At 45.6% G+C, this 27,215-nt stretch overlaps 1 protein-coding gene across 4 annotated transcripts in view; it reads right to left on the bottom strand.

Annotated features, from left to right (window-relative positions):
* C4H8orf76 (chromosome 4 C8orf76 homolog) overlaps positions 1 to 18,801 on the bottom strand; it is a 36,179-nt gene extending 17,378 nt beyond the window's left edge. For 2 of the 4 annotated variants that reach the window (XM_077258898.1, XM_077258895.1), the window contains exons 1-2: positions 18,536 to 18,801; positions 13,489 to 13,584 (exon numbers count right to left, since the gene is read on the bottom strand). In XM_077258898.1, the coding sequence (XP_077115013.1) occupies positions 13,489 to 13,584; positions 18,536 to 18,637 (198 nt within the window). In that variant the 5' untranslated portion in view covers positions 18,638 to 18,801. Of the gene's footprint in view, positions 1 to 13,488; positions 13,585 to 18,301 lie in introns of all 4 variants that reach the window. The other 2 variants (XM_077258897.1, XM_077258896.1) reach the window with 2 other exon arrangements.
* Between the last annotated feature and the right edge of the window lie 8,414 nt (positions 18,802 to 27,215).

The raw sequence follows: 27,215 nt of genomic DNA on the forward strand, positions 1-27,215 counted from the left end.
CATATAGTGCTCTGCACCATTGCCCCATAGCTGTGCCATATAGTGCTCTGCACCATTGCCCCATAGCTGTGCCATACAGTGCTCTGCACCATTGCCCCATAGCTGTGCCATATAGTGCTCTGCACCATTATTGCCCCATAGCTGTGCCATATAGTGCTCTGCACCATTATTGCCCCATAGCTGTGCCATAGTGCTCTGCACCATTGCCCCATAGCTGTGCCATATATGCTCTGCACCATTGCCCCATAGCTGTGCCATATAGTGCTCTGCACCATTGCCCCATAGCTGCGCCATATAGTGCTCTGCACCATTGCCCCATAGCTGTGCCATACAGTGCTCTGCACCATTGCCCCATAGCTGTGCCATATAGTGCTCTGCACCATTATTGCCCCATAGCTGTGCCATATAGTGCTCTGCACCATTATTGCCCCATAGCTGTGCCATATAGTGCTCTGCACCATTGCCCCATAGCTGTGCCATATATGCTCTGCACCATTGCCCCATAGCTGTGCCATATAGTGCTCTGCACCGTTGCCCCATAGCTGTGCCATGTAGTGCTCTGCACCGTTGCCCCATAACTGTGCCATATAGTGCTCTGCACCATTGCCCCATAGCTGTGCCATATAGTGCTCTGCACCGTCCATTATTGCCCCATAGCTGCTGCTGCTGCAATAAAAAAAAAAAAAAAAAACACATACTCACCTCTCTTGCTTGCAGCTCCTCGGCGCCATCTTCCCGGCGTCTCTCCGCACTGACTGATCAGGCAGAGGGCGGCGCGCACACTATATGCGTCATCGCGCCCTCTGCCAGAACAGTCAGAGCGGAGAGACGCCGGGAAGATGGAGACAGCGCCCGGCGTGTGGAACGAGGACAGGTGAATATGTCATACTTACCTGCTCCCGGCGTCCCGCTCCTTCCCCCGGACAGCTGGTCTTCGGTGCCGCAGCCTCTTCCTCTGTCAGCGGTCACCGGCACCGCTTCATTAGAGAAATGAATAGGCGGCTCCGCCCCTATGGGAGGTGGAGCAGCCTATTCATTTCTCTAATGAGCGGTCCCACGTGACCGCTCAGAGGAAGAGGCTGCGGCACCGAAGACAGTGTGACAGGCAGGGGGAGCGTCAGGAACGCCGGAACTAGGTGAGTATATGACAGTGCTCACCCGCCGACCCCACCACCGATCATGACTCGAGTATAAGCCGAGAGGGGCACTTTCAGCCCAAAAATTTGGGCTGAAAATCTCGGCTTATACTCGAGTATATACGGTAAGTAACATTTCCCACATGTCTACTTTACATTAGCACAATTTTGGAAACAAATTTTTTTTTTTTTGTTAGGGAGTTATAAGGGTTAAAATCTGACCAGTAATTTCTCATTTTTACAACACCATTTTTTTTTTAGGGACCACATCTCATTTGAAGTCATTTTGAGGGGTCTATATGATAGAAAATAACCAAGTGTGACACCATTCTAAAAACTGCACCCCTCAAGGTGCTCAAAACCACATTCAAGATGTTTATTAACCCTTCAGGTATTTCACAGGAATTTTTGGAATGTTTAAAAAAAAAAAAAAATGAACATTTAATTTTTTTTCACAAAAAATTTACTTCAGCTCTAATTTGTTTTATTTTACCAAGTGTAACAGGAGAAAATGGACCCCAAAAGTTGTTGTACAATTTGTCCCGAGTACTCCGATACCCCATATGTGGGGGTAAACCACTGTTTGGGCGCATGGAAGAGCTCGGAAGGGAAGGAGCGCCATTTGACTTTTCAAGACAAAATTGGCTGGAATTGAGATGGGACGCCATGTTGCGTTTGGAGAGCCACTAATGTGCCTAAACATTGAAACCCCCCACAAGTGACACCATTTTGGAAAGTAGACTCCCTAAGGAACTTATCTAGATGTGTGGTGAGCACTTTGACCCATCAAGTGCTTCACAGAAGTTTATAACGTAGAGCCGTAAAAATAAAAAATAATATTTTTTCACAAAAATGAACTTTTTGCCCCCAATTTTTTATTTTCCCAAGGGTACCAGAAGAAATTGTACCCCAAACGTTGTTGTGCAATTTGTCCTGAGTACGCTGATACTCCATATGTGGGGGTAAACCACTGTTTGGGCGCATGGCAGAGCTCGGAAGAGTGCTGTTTGACTTTTCAATGCAAAATTGGCAGGAATTGAGATGGGACGCCATGTTGCGTTGGGGAGCCCCTGATGTGCCTAAACATTGAAATCCCCCACAAGTGACACCATTTTGGAAAGTAGACCCCCTAAGGATCTTATCTAGATGTGTTGTTAGAGCTTTGAACCCCCAAGTGTTTCACTACAGTTTATAACGCAGAGCCGTGAAAAAAAAAATATTTTTTTTTTTCCACAAAAGTTATTTTTTAGCCCCCAGTTTTGTATTTTCCCCAAGGGTAACAGGAGAAATTGGACCCCAAAAGTTGTTGTGCAATTTGTCCTGAGTACGCTGATACCCTATATGTGGGGGGTAACCACCGTCTGGGCGCATGGCAGAGCTCAGAAGGGAAGGAGCACCATTTGGAATGCAGACTTAGATGGATTGGTCTGCAGGCGTCACGTTGCATTTGCAGAGCCCCTAATGTACCTAAACAGTAGAAGCCCCCCACAAGGACCCCATATTGGAAATTAGACCTCCCAAGGAACTTATCTAGATGTGTTGTGAGAACTTTGAACCCCCAAGTATTTCACTACAGTTTATAACGCAGAGCCGTGAAGATAAAAAATCATTTTTTTCCCACAAAAATGTTTTTTTTAGCCCCCCCAATTTTTCTTTTCCCAAGGGTAACGAGAAATAGGACCCCAGAAGTTGTTGTCCAAATTGTCCTGAGCACGCTGATACCCCATATGTTGGGGTAAACCCCTGTTTGGGTGCACAGGAGAGCTCGGAAGGGAAGGAGCACTATTTTACTTTTTTAACGCAGAATTGGCTGGAATTGAGATCGGACACCATGTCGCGTTTGGAGAGCCCCTGATGTGCCTGGACAGTGGAAACTCCCCAATTATAACTGAAACCCTAAACCAAACACACCCCTAATCCCAACCCTAACCACACCCCTAACTCCAACACACCCCTAACCCTAATCCCAACCATAACCCTAACTCTAATCCCAACCGTAAATTTAATCCAAACTCTAACCCTTACCCTAGCCGGAAAATGGAAATAAATACATTGAATTTTTTTTATTTTTCCGTAACTAAGGGGGTGATGAAGGGGGGTTTGATTTACTTTTATAGCGGGTTTTTTAGCGGATTTTTATGATTGGCAGCCATCACACACTGAAAGACGCTTTTTATTGCAAAAAATATTTTTTGGCATTACCACATTTTGAGAGCTATAATTTTTCCAGATTTTGATCCACAGAGTCATGTGAGGTCTTGTTTTTTGCGGGACGAGTTGACGTTTTTATTGGTGACATTTTCGGGCACGTGACATTTTTTGATCGCTTTTTATTCCGATTTTTGTGAGGCAGAATGACCAAAAACCATCTATTCATGAATTTCTTTTGGGGGGGGCGTTTATACCGTTCCGCGTTTGGTAAAATGGATAAAGCAGTTTTATTCTTCGGGTCAGTACGATTAAAGCGATACCTCATTTATATCATTTTTTTATGTTTTGGCGCCTTTATACGATAAAAACTATTTTATAGAAAAAATAATTATTTTTGCATCGCTTTATTCTGAGGACTACAACTTTTTTATTTTTTTGCTGAATGATGTATGGCGGCTCGTTTTTTGCGGGACAAGATGACGTTTTCAGCGGTACCATGTTTATTTATATCTGTGTTTTTGATCGCACGCTATTCCACTTTTTGTTCGGTGGTATGATAATAAAGCGTTGTTTTTTGCCTCGGGGTTTTTTTTTTTTTTACGGTTTTCACTGAAGGGGTTAACTAGTGGGCCAGTTTTATAGGTTGGGTTGTTACGGACGCGGCGATACTAAATATGTGTACTTTTATTGTTTTGTTTTTTTTATTTAAAGGAATGTATTTATGGGAACAATATAAATATAATATAATATATTTTTTTTTTAACACATCTAATTTTTTTTTTTAACTTTATAAAATTGCCCTAGGGGGGGCATCATGTTATATTGACAGATCGCTGATCTGACACTTTGCACAGCACTGTGTCAGATCAGCGATCACACAGGCTGTGCTGCAGGGTTACCAGCTTTTGCTCTGAGCAGGCACTGGTAAGCCACCTCCCTGCAGGCCCAGATGCAGCCCCGCGGCCATTTTGGATCCGGGCCTGCAGGGAGAAGGAGGTAGGAGACCCTCGGAGCAACGCGATCACATCACGTTGCTCTGAGGGTCTCAGGGAAGCACGCAGGGAGCCCCCTCCCTGCGCAATGCTTCCCTGTACCGCCGCAACACTGCGATCATCTTTGATCACGGTGTGTCGGGGGTTAATGTGCCGGGGCGGTCCGTGACCGCTCCTGGCACATAGTGCCGGATGTCAGCTGCGATAGTCAGCTGACACCCGGCCGCGCTCCCCCGTGAGCGCGGCTGATCGCGCTGGACGTACTATTCCGTCCTTGGGAAGTAGGGCCCACCCCACATGGACGGAATAGGACGTCCAATGGTAGAAAGGGGTTAATAGTAAGAATATAAAATAGTAATATCTATAAAAAGGCAAGAACTTAAATTACAATAATTAAAGTCGTAGCTCAGTCAGTGCTGTAATGTGAAATAGTTATAGAAAAGTAAGAATAGTACTGAAATAAGATGAGGACGTAAATAATAGATATAAAATCTTTAAAAAGAACAAAACCCTATATATTATAATAATAACTATAGTAGTAGTAGAATTAGCATTGTAATATTAGTTAGATAATGAACAATAACATAATTACCGTATATACTCGAGTATAAGCCGAGATTTTCAGCCCATTTTTTTAGGCTGAAAGTGCCCCTCTCGGCTTATACTCGAGTCATTGTCCCTGGGGGTCGGCGGGGGAGGGGGAGCGGCAGCTGTCACATCATACTCACCTGCTCCCGGCGTGGTCCCTGCTGCCGGCAGCTTCTTCCTGCGTTCAGCGGTCACGTGGTACCGCTCATTAACGTAATGAATATGGACGCGACTCCACTCCCATAGGGGTGGAGCGCATATTCATTACTTTAATGAGCGGTACCAGTGACTGCTGAACACAGGAACAAGCTGCCAGCATCAGAGACCATTGCGGAGAAGCTGCCAGGGACCGCACCAGGAGGGCGAGTATAACGGGGGAGGGTGAGCCATGCGATATTCACCTGTACCCGTTCCACCGCCATGCGCCGCTCCATCTTCCGTGTCCTCTGGCTGTGACGTTCAGGTCAGAGGGCGCGGTGACGTGTTTAGTGTGCGCGCCGCCCTCTGCCTGAACAGTCACTGCAGAGAGAGCCGGAAGAAGGAGCGACGTGCGGCGGTGGAACGGGGACAGGTGAATATTGCAAGTGCCGGTATCCCCGCCTGCTCAGGACAAGAGGTATGTCATTTTTTATTTTATTTTTTTTAAATCGCAGCAGCAGCAAATGGGGCATAATATTCTATGGAGCATCTTATGGGGCCATAATCATCCTTTATGCAGCATTATATGGGGCAAATGTTTCTATGGAGCATCTTATGGGGCCATAATCAACCTTTGTGCAGCATTATATTGGGCAAATGTTTCTATGGAGTGTCTTATGGGGCCATAATCAACCTTTATCGAGCCTTATATGTGGTGTATTTTGTATGGAGCATTAAATGGGGCTCCTAATTCAATATGGATATTCAAAAACATTTAACCTACTGATGTCTCAATTAATTTTACTTTCATTCGTATTTATTTTTATTTTTGACATTTACCGGTAGCTGCTGCATTTCCCATCCTAGGCTTATACTCGAGTTTTATTTTTAATTTTTAATATTATTTTTAATTTTATTTTTATTTTCATTTTTATCTTTATTTTCATTATTATTGTTATTTATTATTTATCATCATTTATTATTTATTATTTTTTACTTTTTTCTGTTCCATGTACAGATTTCTGTTACATATATATACTTATATTAGATTTGTATACATATATATATATTTTTCCATACATATATTAAACCTGTATACATATATATATATAGATTTCTTCAGCGAAATCTGTATATCCATTAGTCCATTATAACTCCTCCTTGTTTTTCTGTATTTATCATCATCAGGACTCTATTGTTTCATTGTATTATCCCCTCTTCCCCCTTTACTCTTCCAGGACCTGTGGTTATATGTTTCTTTTTGTCCCACTTTACCCTTCCAGGACCTTAGATCACATGTTCCATGCCAGCCAATGACGGCAGACCGGATGGTACGCACATTGTTGCCGGATTCCTGGCATCCCCGCTTTCCGGTCTCATGTCCCCCAGCGCCGCGTCATCTGTACGCGTCCCTGGGGATCACATGGTCCGGCGGCGGCGTGTGTGCCTGGATTCCATCCAGCAACACTGTGCGTCGCTCCACATGCGTGTCCTCCGTTCATTGGTTGTTCCTTCTTTATAATCTCCTTCCCTGCTGGATGTTGCCACCCCCTGACGAAGGCTAGCGCCGAAACGCGCGTCGGGGACTGGCACATCCTGGATACAGCAGCATTGCAGGTACAAACTTGCCCTGGGCACTTTCCCTTGCTCCACTCTTTGCTTCCTTCTATTAGGATTGTTACACCTGTAAACATATTAACCATTTATGGGGAGCAATTGGAGCTTGTTTTGGATTAGTGCCTAGACTTTAGTTGGCAGCTTCCTGCAGTTAATTGTTACCCGAGCAGTTTACCTCATCATCATTTTTTGCACCTGTGCACTCTATTTATCTTTGCACTAGTGTTTGCACTTTTCTCACACATATACATATTTATTTATATATTTTATTAATTTTGGGGTATTGTATGCTAAGTAGCAAACAAACTTAAACCTATATTTTTCAGTCTTTGACTATATGATACATATATATTTATTTATTTATTTATCTATTCACATAGTACTGTTATATTTTAGACTGTGTATTTCATGCTGCTGTATCCCTTTTGTGCCATACTTTTTTGGTTTCTTTCTCGTCCCCTACCAATTTATGTATTTTTTTGTTACTAATATTTAATAAAATTAATTATTTTATGGACATCAGTTCGGTTTTTGTTCTTTATGTTTTTATACTCGAGTCATTACGTTTTCCCAGTTTTTTTGTGGCAAAATTAGGGGTCTCAGCTTATACTCGAGTATATACGGTAGGTTTGATCCAGGGTTCTAGGACTGATCGCCTTTTCTCGGGGTCAAGAAGGAATTTTTCCCCTGTGACACAAATTGGCTGAATGTGTTTTGCGGTTTTTGCCTTCTTCTGGATCAAAAGCTTTTAACATAGGGACCTTAGTAATAGTAGGGACAGAAGTCTAAAAGACATGACAGCCTATAAATCATACTAATATTAGTCAGTGATAATTATAATAAAATATTAGCAGTAATTCAAAATTATATTAATAGTGATGAGCAAAAAGGTTTGGGCTGCCCTGGTCCAGCAGCCAGTCCAGTCCTAGGTGGCAGCCAGATCAGGGAAGTCATCATTTTTGTGTCCGCCATCCTGGACGCTTCTTGCGCTTATTAGATCCTGCGACATCATAGCGTGTTAGTGCAATGCTTGACATGACGTTGCCTGTGGAATAGTGACACATAAGTGCAAGAGGGTTCCAGGAAGGCAGAACTGGCCCCGGATCAGGCAGCACAAAGGTTTTTGGTCAACAACTAGCAGTAAAAATTAGTCATCTCTTAATAGAGGTAGGTAGGGTTTGATCCAGGGTTCTAGGACTGATCGCCTTTTCTCAGGATCAAGATGGAATTTTCCGCCTGTGACACGAATTGGATGAATGTGTCCTGGGGTTTTTGCCTTCTTCTGGATCAAAAGCTTTAGACATAGGGACCATAGTAATATAATTATTAGAGTAATAAAATGATAAAATATTAAATAAAAAATAATCACCTGTATGTAGCAGAATACCTCACTTGCTATGAGCACCGACCACGAGGCGGCGCTCACAGGAATCCGGCAGTGATAACTATAGAGATCTGCGGGAGACCTCTGGTTGTCATGCCAACCCATCGGTGACTCGCAATCAAGTGACGGGGGTCACCGGTGGGCAGATTTTTGGCGCGCTTGCCGCATGCGCGTGTTAAATGCCGCTGTCAGAGTTTGCCAGCAGCATTTAATGGGTTAACAGCGGCACACAAAAAGAAAAAGGAGGGCACCATAAAAGAGGCAATGAGCACTAAATAATGAATGGGATCTCCTGCAGAATGTTATTCGCACAACATGAAAAAACAAAAGGGAGAGACACATGCTGAGAAATAGGGATCACCAGAAAACATAAAAAATGCTTTATTTAGCAATTAAAAGTGCAGACAGAAGACAACATTAAAAACCAAATCATTATAAATACACATGGCCTGCCCATAATACGGCATTGACACTTCTCCAGAAAACCATTCCTGAGCATACGTGACTAGTGATGAGTATACTCGTTACTCGGGTTTCCCCGAGCATACTGAGGTGTTCTCCGAGTTTTTGGATGTGCTCGGAGATTTAGTTTCTGTTTCCGTAGCTGCATGATTTACAGCTGCTAGACAACCTGAATACAGGTGGGGGTTGCCTGTTTGTTAGGGAATTCCCATATGCATTTAGAGAGTGTCTAGCAGCCGCAAATCATGCAGCTGAGGCAAGGAAAACTAAATCTCCAAGCACATGCAAATACTCGGAGACCACCCAAGTTAGCTCGGGAAATCTCGAGTAACGAGTATACTCGCTCATCACTATACATGACCCCAAATATGACTATATACAGACTGAGCAATATTAAACGCTTGAATGGATGGATATGCCAAGCTGAAAAAAATAAGCATAAATTAGTAAGCCCAGTATGTGATGGGTCTAAATTCACAGCACCATGTAGAGAAAATAAACAGCGTCTGTAATAAAACCGCTATATAAACAGGAGCCAAAAACTGTACATAGATCCTAAAACACCATAGTGTGGTGAAGGAGGCAGGTCAGTGAGGGATCAGTGACTTGACAGAAGCCATACAGATGAATACCTAATCACAGCACCACATGAAGACCCCCCACAGGCCGCCCCGGAGAACGAGCATATCATTAACTCAAAACTGAAAATACAGATTCAACAACAACCACAAGGATTACATCAACCAAGGTATCATTATAATCAGTACAACGGCTCCGACCGGACACTGTCTGTAGGTTACTGGGCACAATCCTGCTGAATGGTTCCCGTTAATAACTAAATATAAACACAACTGTCCACCTCACAAAGTGCAAGTTGCAAACAAATATTTTTTTCTCCCTAAAACACGACACTGGAAAACTGTGTGATTTGATAGGTGCTTGTTTTATGGACGTGAATCTACCTATCTTCCTTTACGCAAAGGCCAGAGGGTGGTATTATTTATGTATTCATTAAGAAAAAAAATTATAATCATACATTTTAAATATTAAATACCTATTTTAATAGACTAACATAACAACCATATACCCCATTCCCACTGAATGCTGTTGCCACATGTTCCTTTCAAAGCGCAAGTCTACATTGGATTTAAAGTCTACACAATCCTGTTAAAATGTCAGGTTTTATAAGGTGAAAAAGTTACGACCAAGAAGAATTATTTCAAAACTTTTTCCACCTTTAATAAAAAATATATATTAATGTGGTATCACTTAACTGTACTGATCCAAAGCATAAAGCCCTTATATATGTGGTATGATGCTCCCCACAGCCCCCTTATATACAGTGGGGAAAAAAAGTATTTAATCAGCCACCAATTGTGCAAGTTCTCAATTAAAAAGATGATGGAAGGAGGTTTGCACTCAAAATCTCACGATACATGGCCCTTTTCATTCTTTCATATACACGGATCAGTCATCCTGGTCCCTTTGCAGAGAAACAGCCCTAAAGCATGATGTTGCCACCCCCATGCTTCACAGTAGGTATGGTGTTCTTTGGATGCAACTCTGCATTCTGTCTAATCCAAACAAGGCGAGTTTTGTTTCTACCAAACAGTTCTACTTTGGTTTCATCAGACCATAAGACATTCTCCCAATACTCTTCTGGATAATCCAAATGCTCTCTAGCAAACTTCAGACGGACATGTACTGGCTTAAGCAGGGGGGACACCTCTGGCACTCCGGGAATATGTACTTGATAAAGGAGTTCTTACCTCCACAGTGTAATAAGATGCAATTGTTCAAAAGGAAAACCTTTGAAATAACAGTTTTTAAATGACTTTTATATGCATTTAAACTAAACATGTTTTCTTTTCTTTTTTAGATGAACAAAAATATATGGCACAAGAAGTCACGTATGAAAATTAGCCCAGGGGGGACACACTAACATATGGAGGATAAGTTTTGGATTTTTTTCTTATTTTTTTTCTTATTTTTTTCCTATTTTTTATGTTAAAAAACCTATTAAGCCACAAACACTTAAGGTATATGTGTTCAGAAATTAAAACCCATTTATGAACGAGGAGGATATGAAGCACTATATAAAAAATTCATATATAAAAAACAATAAGAAACAACAATAAGGGCTGAGATAAATGGAGCTGGATGAAGCAATGACACCTATATGGACTTTGAATGGGACACTTTGGCCTTAACAAGCTGAATTTCTCCCAAAGATACGATTGATTGCAGGAGGTGACCTGCATAAGGCACCTTCAGGCATACCAGGGTGTACTATAAAATTTATTAGCTCAAGCATATATACTCATACCCATTCTTCACAAAAATAATAAGAAAGAAAACAAAAAGATTTTTTATAAATCGCTATAGAGATGGTACAAATAAAACCTCAAAGAATGTGATACAATATGCAGGAGCAAATTGAGCCAGTTCTGAGTTCTTTATAAGTTCCACTTTATAAAAGTGCGTTTCCACACTCAAGATGGCGCTTGGACGTCTGGAATGATGAAATACGCATTAGCAAAACTGGGTATCTGACACACATTGATTCCAATTGGCTGAGAGCGTTCAGGAACGCTATGAGACATTAGCGCCTGCGCAGTGAAGATTATTACACGCCAAACGTTACTAAGTAGCATCCTCCATGTGTCTCGTGGTAGTCCCTTAAGGGTGAGTTTTCTCCTAATTACAGTTGAGCACAGCTGCACTTTATTGATGAGATTTGAAAGATGATTGTCTTGTTTAAAATATATGTTGCACCAGAAATAATAAGCACTAAATAAGAGGTATATAACCTTACGAGTAGGTCACAAAATTAAGCACAAGATAAGAAAGTATAGTATGGGCACAGATAATATGAAAAAAAATTATGTTTTTATCACAAATTTGTAAAAGACTAGAGCAATTAATGTATGTATTTAAACCCACAATTGTAAATGATTCACTGCTTGAGAAAGGCTCCATAGGAGCCGAAATGTCGCCTGCCATGTGGATCTGAAGTAAACCACAGATTTTTTCACTTGAAAAGGAGTGCTGCCTTATTTATTTTTATTTTTTCTAATGTTATTGGAACAATTGCAAAGTGGTTAGATTGCAATGAAGGCTTGTGCACCCGAAAATATGTATTGTGCAGTTCCGTTTTCATTGGTTTATAGGTAGGTAGGTAGGTAGGTAGGTAGATAGATAGATAGATAGATAGATAGATAGATAGATAGATAGATAGATAGATAGATAGATAGATAGATAGATTAAAAAAAGAACACACCAGCACTCCTAATGTGAACACGTGCACACTGCAAACTGCATAATATAGATAAAAAGAACACAGCAGCACATGTACATGAATCTAGGCCATGTGAAAACACAGACAAAAATTCAATATGAATTATACTTCTCAAAAATATTTTTTAACAAATTGTTTCCAAAAATTTATTTTTCATAAAACTTACAGTAATAGATGAATTGAGGAGATATATATATATATATATTGTGGTATGGCGACTGGTCATGTGATTAATGGGCGGTATGTATCACAGAGGTGGGTGGCCCTGTGATGGAAGCCTGGGTGTGTTTTGCTCAGCAGATCTACTGCTGAGGGTTTTACTATACATTGGGAGGGCTTCCAGGTGACTTGGAGAGATGGTAGGGTCCAGTCACCTACATACCCACCCAAAGGGGTGTGTCTGAACACCTAAGATGGTTGTATGTTTGAGGACCTATGGTGATGTCACCATCACCTTACGAGCCATGTGATAGGTACCTGGGTGTGGTTACAACTATGTAATGGAGGTGTGTTTGGCCCATGTGAGTGTGAGTGTTTGGGAGTCTGTCAGTGTCAACAGATTTCCATGTGTCCCGGCTGGACACTGCAGAGTGGCCTGGGTGTTGGACGGTTCCAAGTGGGGACGGACGTCTTGAACAGCACACAGAGAGACCGTGTTTAGGCTGTAGAGCCTGAGTGCTGGACATGGCACAGCCTGTGTGCCCACAGACCTGAGAGCAGAGCTCTACTATGGACATTGAGGATTCGTCTGTCTGATGTAAGACTGTTCGCCTTTTGTTCATGTTCCTATGGTTTACGGAGAAAATAAACCACATTGACTGTTTTAAGTGAAAGATCGTTCCTGTGCGCCTGACTATGGCAGCCAAGCGAGTGTCCCCCAAGACACGCAGTAAGCGCTATCTCACAATATATATATATGGTATGACGCTCAACACAGCCCCCTTATATACGGTATATGGAACGATACTCACTGCAGCCCCTATAATAAATATATATATATATATATATATATATATATATATATATATATATATATATATATATATATATATATATATATATATATATATATATATATATACACACACACACACACCATATATAGGTCCCCTATATATGGTATGATGCTCCCCACAGCCCCCTTGTATATGGTATGACGCTCCTAACAGCCCCCCTATATATGGTTTGATGCTCCCCACAGCCCCCTTATATATGGTATGACGCTCTCCACAGCCCCCTTATATATATGGTATGATGATCCCCACAGCTTAGTATATGCATTAGGATCACAAAAACACCCCTCTTCTGTGTCTTGCTCCTCTTCTTTCACCATCATTATTTCCAGTCACGTCACATGAGACTGACATGCAACTCAAAAGTCCAGGCAGGACTGCTCAGCCTACAACTGCTTCATTGCATTATGTGCAAGCACAGGGAGGCTAAAGGAGGGTCTGGCAGAGACTGGGTGTGGCGTCTGTTGTGATGTTACAAATAGTCTCTGAACAGAAAAGCAAGAGACTAGTCGGGATAATATCAGCTAGGAGTTTGTATGTTCTCCTTGTGTCTGCGTGGGTTTCCTCTGGGTTCTTCGATTTCCTTCCACTCCTAAGACATACTGAATGTATGGGATTGTAGACTGTGAGCCCCAATGAGAGCAGTGATGTCTGTACAGCGCTGTGAAATATTATAGCGCTATATAAGCAAAGAATAATCAATAAATACCGCATAGTCCTCCCGCCTGTAGGACAAGTCCGCCCTGAACTTCAGCACCGTGTGCGCCTCCAGCAGGTCATCTTGATTCACATTTGCGATAAACCACTGAGAAGAAAAAAAAAAATCATCATCAGGGTATACAATCAGTAACGCGCAGATCAGAGTTGATTTTTTTGAGGAATTATGTCATCGTGTCATCGGAAGGGGCGGGGGGCGGCGCTGCACCATGGAGCCGTGTGAGGGGAGGACCAGGGGGTGCACCATGGAGCCGTATGAGGAGAGGACTGAGGGGCTGCACCATGGAGCCGTGTACAGATGGGAATGAGGACACAGGACTCCGTGTGACTGCTCTGAGGATGTATTTTGGAATAGGGGTGATGTTACCTGAGTGGGGCTGCATAGGGAAGGTAATTATGATGAGGGACTGTGAGGAGAAGGGGGATGATGAAGGGGCTGCGTGCAGGAGTGGATGATAAGGGGATGTGTGGAGAAGGGGAGATGATGAGGGGTTATGTGGAGAAGGGGGATAATGAGGGGTTTTGCGGAGAAGGGGGGGATGATGACGGTCTGTGGGGAGAAGAAGGATGATGAGGAGCTGTGCGGAGGAGGGGGGATGATGAGGGGCTGTGCGGAAAAGAGGGGATGATGAGGGGCTGTGCGGAAAAGAGGGGATGATGAGGGGCTGTGCGGAAAAGAGGGGATGATGAGGGGCTGTGCGGAAAAGAGGGGATGATGAGGGGCTGTGCGGAAAAGAGGGGATGATGAGGGGCTGTGCGGAAAAGGGGATGATGAGGGGGATGTGAGGAAAAGGGGGGATGATGAGGGGCTGTGGTGAGAAGGGGGGATAATGAGGGGCTGTGGTGAGAAGGGGGATAATGAGGGGCTGTGGTGAGAAGGGGGGATAATGAGGGGCTGTGGTGAGAAGGGGGGATAATGAGGGGCTGTGGTGAGGAGGGATAATGAGGGGCTGTGCTCAGAAGGGGGATGATGAGGGGATGTGAGGAAAAGGGGGGATGATGAGGGGCTGTGGTGAGAAGGGGGGGATGAGGGGCTGTGGTGAGAAGGGGGGATAATGAGGGGCTGTGCTCAGAAGGGGGATGATGAGGAAAAGGGGGGATGATGAGGGGCTGTGCAGAGAACGGGGGATGAGGGGCTATGCGAAGGGGGGATGATGAGGGTCTGTGAGGAGAAGGGGGGATGATGAGAGGCTGTCCAGAGAAGGAGGGGTGATGATGAGGGGCTGAGTGGAGAAGAGGGATCATGATGAGGGGCTGAGTGGAGAAGGGGAGGTGATGATGAGGGGCTGAGTGGAGAAGGGGAGGTGATGATGAGGGGCTGAGTGGAGAAAAGGGGATGATGATGAGGGGCTGAGTGGAGAAGGGGGATTATGATGAGGGGCTGAATGGAAGAGGGTAATGTAACACCCTTGTGGCTGTGTCAGGAAGTGGGTAATGTCACTTTCGTGGGGCTGCATGTTGAAGGGACTTACACGACTCACATGGGGTGGCATAATGAAGGTCGCAATGTCACTCTCATAGGGTTGCATGCTGAGTGCCTGTGTGGAGAAGGGGGGGTGACACTACTAGCGTGGGGATGCATGCTGGGGGGCTGCCCAAGGAAAGGGATGATATTACTCACATGGGACTGCATTCTGGGGGTTGTGAAAGGGAGTGATCTCACTCATGGGGGGGCTGTGTGGGGATGGTGTTAATGTTACTTTCATGGGGCTGCAGGCTTGGGGACTGATGCATGACGGTGCTGCGTGGAGTTGCATGCTTAGAGGCTGCAAAAGTGATTAAGTTAATCACACGAGGCTGTGTGGTGAATGGGAGTAATGTCAGTTGTGCGGGGCTGAATGCTATACAGTTGCTCGGGGTAGTGGGTGATGGGAAGGGGTGGAATTCACATGCATGGGGCTGCATGTGGGGGGGTTGGTCTGCATGCTGGTGGGGCTGTGGGGGAGTAGAGGGTGAGGTCATTCATGTGCTTTTTATTTTCATCATTACTTATCCCCAACGAGGCTTAATTCTGTGCACTGATTTGTAAAATCATTGTCATAGACTTGTATGTATAAATATACTTATATCTTTCTCTATTTTGTAATACTTATTTATATATGTGTTTTAATAAAACTGTTTGAGAACTATGGGTTGATTTTCAATTCTATATTTCTAAAGCTCGGGGTATGTTCACACATTGCAATTTGCTGGGTAAACTAACCGCAGCGAAGTTCTCAGCAGTAGACCCATGCTAAATTGTTCAGATCTTGCTGGCCATTTAATCCCTGTACTTAGCAGCATTTATTGTATTTTTCCGATTAAGGCTACATTCACACTAGCGTCGTGCACTGCACGTCGCTATGCGTCGTTTTGTAAAAAAAAACGCATCCTGCAAAAGTGCTTGCAGGATGCGTTTTTTTTCTCCATTGACTTGCATTAGCGACGCATTACCACACGTCGCAACCGTCATGCGACGGTTGCGTCGGACCGTCGCCACCAAAAAACGTTGCATGTAACGTTTTTTGGTGCGTCGTCTGCAGCATTTCTGACCGCGCATGCGCGGCCGGAACTCTGCCCCCTCCTCCCCGCACCTCACAATGGGGCAGCGTATGCGTTGAAAAACAGCATCCGCTGCCCTCGTTGTGCGGCGCTTTCACTGCTAGCGTCGGTGCGCCGCAACATCGCATAGCGACGTGCAGTGCACGACGCTAGTGTGAAAGTAGCCTAAGACGCACATTCACATACATCTTCCAACCACCCCCACCCCCACAAATTTAGAAGGAAAATTGGGGTGCGTCTTATAGTCCAAATATAGCTTACGGGGCGGCGCGGTGGTGTAGCAACTTCTGTGAAATCAAACTGTCCACTTAGGAAGCAACACTGATTGACAATCAATTTCACATGCTGTTGTACAAATGAAATAGACAACAGATGGAAATTATTGGCAATTACCAAGACACACTCAATAAAGGAGTGGTTCCGCAGGTGGGGATCACAGACCACATCTCAGTAGCAATACTTTCTGGCTGATGTTTTAGTCACTTTTGAATGTTGGTTGTGCTTTCGCACTCGTGGTAGCATGAGACGGACTCTATAACCCACACAAGTGGCTCATTTAGTGCAGCTCATCCAGTATGGCACATTAATGCGAGCTCTGGCAATAAGGTTTGCTGTGTCTGTTGGGTGGCACTTCTTTGGAGGGCTGCACAGCCCTCCATGTGCTCGCCAGAGCTAGCCTGACTGCCATTAGGTACCGAGATGAGATCCTCAGACCCCTTGTTAGACCATATTTTGGTGCGGTTTGCCCTGGGTTCCTCCTAATGCAGGACAATGCCAGACCTCATGTCGCAAGAGTGTGACAGCAGTTCCTGAAAGATGAAGGCATTGAAGCTATGGACTGGCCCGCCCGTTCCCCAAACTTGAATCCAGTTGAACACATCTGGGACATCATGTCTCGCACCATCCACCAATGTCACGTTGCACCACAGACTGTCCAGGAGTTGGCGGATGCTTTAGTCCAGGTCTGGGAGGAGATCCCTCAGGAGACCATCCGCCACCTCATCAAGAGCATGCCCAGGCGTTGTACAGTAGGGAGGTCATACAGGCACGTGGAGGCCACACACGATAATGTGCATCTTTTCCTTGTCATGAGACATTTCCACTGAAGTTGGATCAACCTGTAATTTGATTTTCCACTTTGATTTTGAGTATCATTCTAAATGCAGACCTCCGTGGGATATTCATTTTGATTTACATTGATAATTGTTATGTTTTAGTGTCCTTAACACATTCCACTATGCAATGAATAAAAATTTGCAACTGGAATATTTCATTCAGAGATACCTTCGATGTGGTATTTTAGTGTTCCCTTTATTTTTTGGCGCAGTGTATTTTAGGCTTCATGTCTTTTTTGGCTAGGTGGTACGCAGCATGCATGGTGCTGTGAATATAGTCCAACAGCATGATAGGCTGTTAGGACATTTAATCTTGACTTTATTGCTGTTCTTGCATTTAGTTTGGTATATTTAGTGCATTTAATTGCCTGAGCCTCGTCACAGTTATATGCTAAACGGTTTTGACAAACATTGAGGGCTATTAACTGTTTAACAACAGCGACTATTGGAGGATTGCCATTGCGGATCCGCAGCAAAATCCGCAACGTGTTAACATAGCCTAAAGGGCATATATATAACATTATGGAAAAACAAAAAATGTGCCTAAGCACTAACAAGCAGGTAGTTGCTACTTACCTGCCTGTTGCGCCCGGCGCCGTTCTTCACTGGAACAGAGTGGTCACAGACACTCCTGCCATTGATTCAGCTGACTTTACTGACGCGACGGGGCAGACTTCCAGCGTCATTCTGATTGACAGCCGGCTCCCAGTTAGACATCGGGAATCTGGCTGTCAATCATAATGACGTCGGCAGTCCTGCCCTGTGAACAGAGCGGAGAAGAAGCCTCCACTCTGCTGAGGTGATGTTAGCAGAGGCAGCTGAATCCCTGGCAGGAGCGGCTGTGACCGTTCTGTGCTGGTGAAGAACGGCGCCGGGCACAACAGGCAGGTAAGTAGCAATTACCTGCCTGTTAGAGCTAAGGCACAGGTTTGTTTTTCATAAAGTCCCGGATATTCCGTTTAATGAAAGTTGAGAGGGAATCATCACAATTTACATCACAAGTGGTAAATTACAACAGAAATGTTCACCAGTGACCCCGGACACAGCTGTGATAATGCAATAAATATATATATATATATATATATATATATATATATATTATATATATTATATATATATATAGCACAATTCCTATTCAAGAAAACATACCACCTGTAGTGTCATTTCTTCCTCATGACCCCTCACTGCAGGGACTGCATTCTGGCCGCTTCTGTGATGAGCCGTAGTTGATTTATTTCAAGACCTCGCTCTGCTCTCCAGTCACCTCAGTACTGACCTGTGTAGAGCGAAGGCAGCGGCGACAAACCCCAAACATCACCTCCTATCTAGACCCCGACACAGCCTGTCCGCAGCCTCCTGCTTGTGACCACACGGGCTCCTTACCCGGGGCTCGCACTGCCTGGCGGGATAGGACAGCCCTCTCTGACTGGTTCGCTCTCGGGTTTCCGAAAACACGGAATCCTCAAAGCAAAAATCGCACTCCATGTTCCTTCCGTCCCTACTTCATCGTTGCACCGCAGCGTCCTTCAATGAAATCTCGGTAAATGCTAGACTAGACTGTCACTGTATGGGAAATGCTAGAGTGTATGGGCTCTTTCCGGGTGTGACGTCATTTCCGGGGGCGTGTCCTATCGGGAGGGGCGTGTTCTGAGTTCACATCATGGGCTTATTCCCTATTTACCAAGGCGGCAAAGAAAGCAGCTTGATAGCTTGTGGACGCCATGGAGTTAGTGGTTTCAGGGTGAAAAAATGCTACTTGCTGATCGCTATTGGGGGCAGGCCCTGTGGTGGTCGACCTGCTTGTCTGTGTGGGGAACCCCTGTGGTGGGATTTTGGGGGGCTCTGCTGCTGCTACGGGCTATTGTGGGGGACCCCTGTGGTGGGATTTTGGGGGGCTCTGCTGCTGCGGGCTATTGTGGGGGACCCCTGTGGTGGGATTTTGGGGGGCTCTGCTGCTGCGGGCTATTGTGGGGGACCCCTGTGGTGGGATTTTGGGGGGCTCTGCTGCTGCGGACTATTGTGGGGGACCCCTGTGGTGGGATTTTGGGGGGCTCTGCTGCTGCTGCGGGCTATTGTGGGGGACCCCTGTGGTGGGATTTTGGGGGGCTCTGCTGCTGCGGGCTATTGTGGGGGACCCCTGTGGTGGGATTTTGGGGGGCTCTGCTGCTGCGGACTATTGTGGGGGACCCCTGTGGTGGGATTTTGGGGGGCTCTGCTGCTGCTGCGGGCTATTGTGGGGGACCCCTGTGGTGAGATTTTGGGGTGCTCTGCTGCTGCGGGCTATTGTGGGGGACCCCTGTGGTGGGATTTTGGGGGGCTCTGCTGCTGGGGGTTATTGTGGGATTTTGTGGGGGGGGGGGGGACTGCTGCTGGCTGTTGTGGTGGACCCCTGTGGTAGGCGACCTGCTTGTGTGTGGGGGGCGACCTGCTGCAGGCTATTGGGGGACCCCTGACTTACTTGTGGGGGATAGACCTGCTGCAGGCTATTGGGGGTGACCCATTTTAGTGGGGGGCAACCTGCTTGTGGGGGGGGGGGAGACCTGCTGCTGGCAATTGGGGGGACTCCTGTGGTGGGATTTAGGAGTTGACCTGCTGCTTATGGGGTGACCTGTTTGGGGTGGGAGACCTGCTGCTGGCTATTGGGGTGACCCCTATGGTGTGATTTGGGGGTGACCTGCTTGCGGGGGACCCCTTTTAGTGAGGGTGACCTGCTTATGGTTGGGTCTGGGGAGGCGACCTGCTTGTGGCGGGACCCCTTTTAGTGGGGGCGACCTGCTTGTCGTGGAATGTGGGGAGGCGACCTGCTGCTGGCTATTGGAGATCCCGTGGTGGGATTTGGGGACGACCTGCTTACGGATGGAACCCTTTTATTGGGGGGTGACCTGCTTACTGGGGGATCCCTTTTATTGGGGGGGCGACCTGCTTATGGGTTGGGTTTGGGGGGGGCTGATGAGGGTTTAAGTTGGGTGGGGGGGTGGACATCCGAAGGGGGTGTGTGCTGGGTGGGGGGGTCCGCGTCCGATGGGGGTTGGACGTCCGATAGGGGTTTGTGGGGGTTGGACGTCCGAAGGGAGTGTGTGCTGGGTGGGGGTCCACGTCCGATGGGGGTTTGTGCTGGGTGGGGGGTCCACATCTGATGGGGATTTGTGCTGGGTGGGGGGTTTGCATCTAGGGGTTTGTGCTGGGTGGGGGGTCCGCATCTGGGGGTTTGTGCTGGATGGGGGTCCGCATCTGGGGGTTTGTGCTGGGTGGGGGGTCTGCATCCGATGGGCGTTGGACGTCCGATGGGGTTTGTGGGGGTTGGACGTCCGAAGGGGGTGTGTGCTGGGTGGGGGGGTCCACGTCTGATAGGGGTTTGTGCTGGGTGGGGGGTCTGCATCTAGGGGTTTGTGCTGGGTGGGGGGTCCGTATCTGGGGGTTTGTGCTGGGTGGGGGGTCCGCATCTGGGGGTTTGTGCTGGGTGGGGGGTCTGCATCCGATGGGCGTTGGACGTCCGATGGGGTTTGTGGGGGTTGGACGTCCGAAGGGGGTGTGTGCTGGGTGGGGGGGTCCACGTCTGATGGGGGTTTGTGCTGGGTGGGGGGTCTGCATCTAGGGGTTTGTGCTGGGTGGGGGGTCCGTATCTGGGGGTTTGTGCTGGGTGGGGGGTCCGTATCTGGGGATTTGTGCTGGGTGGGGGGTCCGCATCTGGGGGTTTGTGCTGGGTGGGGGGGTCTGCATCCGATGGGGGTTGGACGTCCGATGGGGGTTTGTGGGGGTTGGACATCCGAAGGGGGTGTGTGCTGGGTGGGGGGTCCACGGCTGATGGGGGTTTGTGCTGGGTGGGGGGTCTGCATCTGGGGGTTTGTGCTGGGTGGGGGTTTGGTGGGGTTGGACGTCCGGTGGGGGTTTGTGGGGGTTGGATGTCCGATGGGGTTTGTGGGGGTTGGACGTCCGATGGGGGTTTATCCTGGGGGGGGGGTTAAGCTGGGGTGGCGTTCAATGGGGTGGTGTCTGATGGGATTTATGGTTGGGGCTGGGGGCGTCATATTTGGATTTACGCTTGAGGGGAGGGAATGTCTGGTGGGCTTTGGATTTATCCTGTGGGGTCTGCTGGTTAATATGAGGTGGAGGTTTCTGACTGGGGGAGCGGGGTTTTGCTGTGTGGCCCGCTGGTTGATGTGAGGTGGAGGTTTCTGACTGGGGGAGCGAGGTTATGCTGTGTGGCCCGCTGGTTGATGTGAGGTGGATGTTTCTGACTGGGGGAGCGAGGTTATGCTGTGTGGCCCTCTGGTTAATGTGAGGTGGAGGTTTCTGACTGGGGGAGCGACGTTATGCTGTGTGGCCCGCTGGTTAATGTGAGGTGGAGGTTTCTGACTGGGGGAGCGAGGTTATGCTGTGTGGCCCTCTGGTTAATGTGAGGTGGAGGTTTCTGACTGGGGGAGCGAGGTTATGCTGTGTGGCCCTTTGGTTAATGTGAGGTGGAGGTTTCTCACTGGGGGAGCGAGGTTATGCTGTGTGGCCCTCTGGTTAATGTGAGGTGGAGGTTTCTGACTGGGGGAGCGAGGTTATGCTGTGTGGCCCTCTGGTTAATGTGAGGTGGAGGTTTCTCACTGGGGGAGCGAGGTTATGCTGTGTGGCCCTCTGGTTAATGTGAGGTGGAGGTTTCTGACTGGGGGAGCGAGGTTATGCTGTGTGGCCGTCTGGTTAATGTGAGGTGGAGGTTTCTGACTGGGGGAGCGAGGTTATGCTGTGTGGCCCTCTGGTTAATGTGAGGTGGAGGTTTCTCACTGGGGGAGCGAGGTTATGCTGTGTGGCCCTCTGGTTAATGTGAGGTGGAGGTTTCTGACTGGGGGAGCGAGGTTATGCTGTGTGGCCCTCTGGTTAATGTGAGGTGGAGGTTTCTGACTGGGGGAGCCGGGTTATGCTGTGTGGCCCTCTGGTTAATGTGAGGTGGAGGTTTCTGACTGGGGGAGCGGGGTTATGCTGTATGGCCCTCTGGTTAATGTGAGGTGGAGGTTTCTGACTGGGGGAGCGGGGTTATGCTGTGTGGCCCGCTGGTTAATGTGAGGTGGAGGTTTCTGACTGGGGGAGCGAGGTTATGCTGTGTGGCCCTCTGGTTGATGTGGGGGGGGGGGGCTAATGCTTCATTGGGGTACACAAAAAAAACATGGGTGTATGCTGCTTATGCTATGCAAACATTTTTTTTTTAGGTATTTCCCAGTAGAGTAGGCTACACCACCAACTGGCACTAAGCTAATCCGTTTTAGCTTAATGTCAGTAGGAGGCAGACATGGGTCTGGACCGCCCAGCCCAGCTTCAGACTTAGGTTTTGGGGTTTTTTTTAATAACGATTTTTCTTTTTAATTTTTTTTTTTTTTTTCAGATACGGCTTTTGAAGGCGACAGTGGAATTGTCACTCTAATCTCCCACCTAGAATTGTCACTACCGTATCATCTGTGGTCTACGAGGCAAGGCCCTAACACATCAAGAGTGTTTGTGGTTCCCCAGAGGACGTTCCATGCCACGAATCCCCCTACCCTCTCGCCCCCCCAGAGCCAGATAATGTAGGGAGGGAAGACTAATCCGTTATGTGCCAGCCGCCGAAAAGTCTGCATCCAGACTTCATCATCAGTCTGCGAAGAATGATTTGTGATCTTCAGGACAGGTATGTCCTACCAGGCAGTGAGGGGGCTACTTTAAAAAAAAAAAAAAAAAAAAAAAATGGAAAGGAAGGACAGGACAAATATGTCCTAGTTTTCCCCTGAGCAATATGGACGTCTCCTGGGGAAACCTTCCTATTCATGCAGCCTCCATGTTTTCCAGAGGCTCCTGTGACCCTTCTCTTAAAATATCCAGGCTTCGGTCTAGGCCTTCTCTGGTGGCCGGTCCACACCGCCAGTGCCCTGAACAATCATGCACGCCAACTTTCTAGTGCTTCCTAATCTGCGCCTATCAGTTTAAGAGTACTTCGCTTCTGCAACAGAGGACTAAAGTCTGCCTCCCAAGAGATCTGCTGTTCAATTTTGGTTGTTTTGGAAATGTTCTGTCCAAAAAAACAACGGGACAACTCTGGGACCCGCCAGGAAAAGACGAGACCTTCCTTTAGGCCAGGCCCCTCCTGGCATCCATGAACCCACCAGCACTGGTCTGCTAGGCCTGGATCTAGCAGACTCTCTTCGACATGATGGGGCTTTCCCACCTTGGATGTTTCGTTTCTCAGGGTTGGCTGCCGTGTCCTTCACTATTCAAGGCCGGTATTATGATCTCTGGTCCGGGACACCGAAACCTCAGACACCAGAGGCAGGCCCGGGGGAGGGGGGGGGGGCAGAGCCACATACCAAACCGACAGTCCGGCCCGCATGCACCAAAAGCATATTACAGTTTTACAATACTTTAGAAATGCATAAAATTAAACAAGCAAAGGCAGAAAGTTATTCAATGCAAAAAAATTAAGTTTTATAAAATTAGAAATGTTTCTATATCTAATGTTAAAATGATATTTATCCAGTATTTCTATAAGTAAAAGTCTGAGATTTCTGTGGGAAATGGTAATTTGTTCCTCTTAAACCTGTTCTGAATGTAAATAAAACATTGCTCTGATTAAGTCTCCACATTGTATTTTAGCCTTTCATTTCATGCGTAGGGCAGGACAAGCCCATGATGTATCTGTGTAACACATGTAAGGTGCTATAATAACAGCCTTGGGCTGGTTTCACATCAGCGTTCGGCAGGGCTGCAGATGGCAGCCTTCTTACTCCGTTAAGGCTACTTTCACATTAGCGTCGTGTGACGCACGTCTCAATGCGTCGTTTTGGAGAGAAAAACGCATACTGCAAGGATGCATTTTTTCTCCATAGACTTTCATTAGCGACGGATTGCCACACGTCACATCCGTCGTGCGACGGATGCGTCGTGTTTTGGCGGACTGTCGGCACAAAAAAATGTTACATGTAACTTTTTTTGTGCGTCACGTCCTCCATTTTCAACCGCGCAAATTCAGGAATTGCTGTTTTTTGTTAATTCTGCCTCCCCAAATTCGAATTAAAAAGCGATCAAAAAATGTCATGTGCCCGAAAATGGTACCAATAAAAACGTCAACTCGTCCCGCAAAAAGCAAGACCTCACATTACTCTGTGGGCCAAAATATGGATAAATTATAGCTCTCAAAATGTGGTGATGCAAAAACTAATTTTTGCAATAAAAAGCATCTTTTAAAAGGTGTGTGACAGCTGCCAATCATAAAAATCCGCCAAAACCCCCGCTATAAAAGTAAATCAAACCCCCCTTCATCACCCTGTTAGGAAAAAATAATAAAATTTTAAAAAATGTATTTATTTACCGTATATTTTCCCATTAGGGTTAGGGCTAAAGTTAGGGTTAGGGCTAAAGTTAGGGTTTGGATTACATTTACGGTTGGGATTAGGGTTATGGGTGTATTTGGGTTAGGGTTTCCGTTAGAATTGGGTTTCCACTGTTTAGGCACATCAGGGGTTAAAATATCATTTTTGTGGAAGAAAATATATTTTTTATTTTCACGGCTCTGCGTTATAAACTTTAGTGAAACAATTGGGGGTTCAAAGTGCTCAACACACATCTAGATTAGTTCCTTAGGGGGTCTACTTTCCAAAATGGTGTCACTTGTGGGGGGTTTCCACTGTTTAGGCACATCAGGGGCTCTCCAAAGACAACATGGTGTCCCATCTCAATTCCAGCAAATTTTGCATTGAAAAGTCAAATGGCGCTCCTTCCCTTCCGAGCTCTGCCATGCGCCCAAACAGTGGTTTACCCCCACATATGGGTTATCGGCGTACTCAGGACAAATTTTACAATGACTTTTGTGTCCAATTTCTCCTGTTACCCTTGGTAAAATGAAACAAATTGGATCTGAAGTAAAAATTTTGTGAAAAAAAGTTAAATGTTCAATTTTTTTTTTAACATTCCAAAAGTTCCTGTGAAGCACCTGAAGGGTTAATAAACTTCTTGAATGTGGTTTTGAGCACCTTGAGAGGTACAATTTTAGAATGGTTTCACTTTTTTGGCATTTTCTGTCATATAGACCCCTCAAAGTGATTTCAAGTGTGAGGTGGTCCCTAAAAAAAAATGGTTTTGCAAATTTTCTTGTAAAAATTTAGAAATTGCTGGTCAGCTTTTAACCCTTAACTTCCTAACAAAAAAAATTATGTTTCCAAAATTGTGCTAATGTAAAACAGACATGTGGGTAATGTTATATATTATTAACTGTTTGTATGATATGACTCTCTGATTTAAGGACAAATTTCATTTTTTTTCACAAATAAACGCAAGTCTAATTGAAATGTTACCACTATCATAATGTACAATATGTCACGAGAAAACAATCTCAGAATCAGCAGGATCCGTTGAATCGTTTCAGAGTTATGACCTCATAAAGTGACAGTGGTCAGAATTGAAAAAAATGACCTGGTCAGGAAGTTGAAAACAGGCTTCGGGGAGAAGGGGTTAACAATTCTTTAAATTGCGTATCACTGCTGTAGCTTATTCCCACAAGTTGTAGAGAGACACACAGCTAGCCAAATATTGTACATCAATGTATTTATTACAACAATAAAAAGGCACGGGATTTGTTCAACTTCCAAAAAAATACAAAAAATAAAATCATACAAAATGAATATAAAAGCTTTAAAAGTGTACATAGGTTGTGTACAATACTGTTCGAAAGGAGGCACTTGGTACAAAAACAAGAAAACTCAGAGCATGCTATTGATCCACTATGTGCAAGAATATACTTTTTCAAATTTTTTTTCCAAGCATAGTTCATTTTGCTATAAGATTGATAAAACCCCAAACCTTCATTCTATCAAGTCTATAAGGCTTCATGTGAAGATAAATGGACCTTTTTTTTTTTTGCTTGGGATACAAAGTGAAATGGCACTTATTTGATGGTAAACATTTTACATTAAAGAGCAAATACCAGTGATGAGCGTTGTTATTCGAGTATCGAGAGTGCTAGAGTAACATGTCCGTGTCCCCGTGATGCTAGACTGCCCAACACATGCGGGGATTGCCTAACAGGCAGGCCTACCAAATAGGCAATCCCCGAATGTGTTGGGCTGTCTAACAGCCACGAATCATACAGCTGCAGGGACTCGAACACATTACTCGATGACCCATGACACTCTGATAACACCCGAGCATTCTCGGATACCGCTATATCAGAGCACTCGCTCATCACTAGGAGATAATGATATCAAGGCTTGACCTTTCAAACCAATAACATATCAAGCCAGGATTAAGATGGACACATGAAGGGTTAAAAACTAACACTGAACACGACAGAAAAGATAAAAAAATACTAAAGTATCAAGGAGGTGGAATTAGTGGCTTCATAGTTCCACAGAATATCTGATTAATAAGGCAAAATTATCTGAGTATTGTCAAGACTTTTCACTTCTCTACGCGCGATTGTCATTTTGGACTTGAGTGGAAGGACGGAATAATCTGAGATAGTAACCAATCTGAGGATGAGCTGCCCGACTATCCCATACTAATGGCTGTAACTCTGGCAGCAGTCCAGCCATTAGACTTACTTTCTCAGCCTGCTTTATTAATCAGATTTTCTAAAATTACATTTAGTTGAAGACCTCTTGAGACTGTAAAATGCCTGGAGTTCCAAGTTGCCGTGTCAGATTTTTCTCTCCTTTGACATATCTTCTGTCCATGTTTATTGTGTGGCTAGAGCACAAATATACCAATTATAATCTACGGGATGTTCAAATGTCCACCTCATTTTACGGATTGCAAGAAAATAAAACAGATACAAGTTTATTTTTGTTCATTGTTGATCACCTTTTTGCTCTGTGTCCACTTTGACCAGCAGTGTGGCATCCGCTTGTCTTGTATTTGGGTAACTGATTGATTACCCTGGCAGGCTGGGGCAGACTGTAGGCTCCTACAGCTGCCATCTGCTTACTCCTGTGTAGCTCAGCCACAGGCTGGGCTTCATAAGAGATGGTGATAGACTGCACTACATTGGTATTGCTGTATATACTGTGAGCGATTGAACGGAAGTAGTAGAAAAAAAATAAAGTGCAAAAAATTTTAA

Source organism: Ranitomeya variabilis, chromosome 4 (genome assembly GCF_051348905.1).
Source record: "Ranitomeya variabilis isolate aRanVar5 chromosome 4, aRanVar5.hap1, whole genome shotgun sequence".
NCBI classification, from domain to species: Eukaryota; Metazoa; Chordata; class Amphibia; order Anura; family Dendrobatidae; genus Ranitomeya; species Ranitomeya variabilis.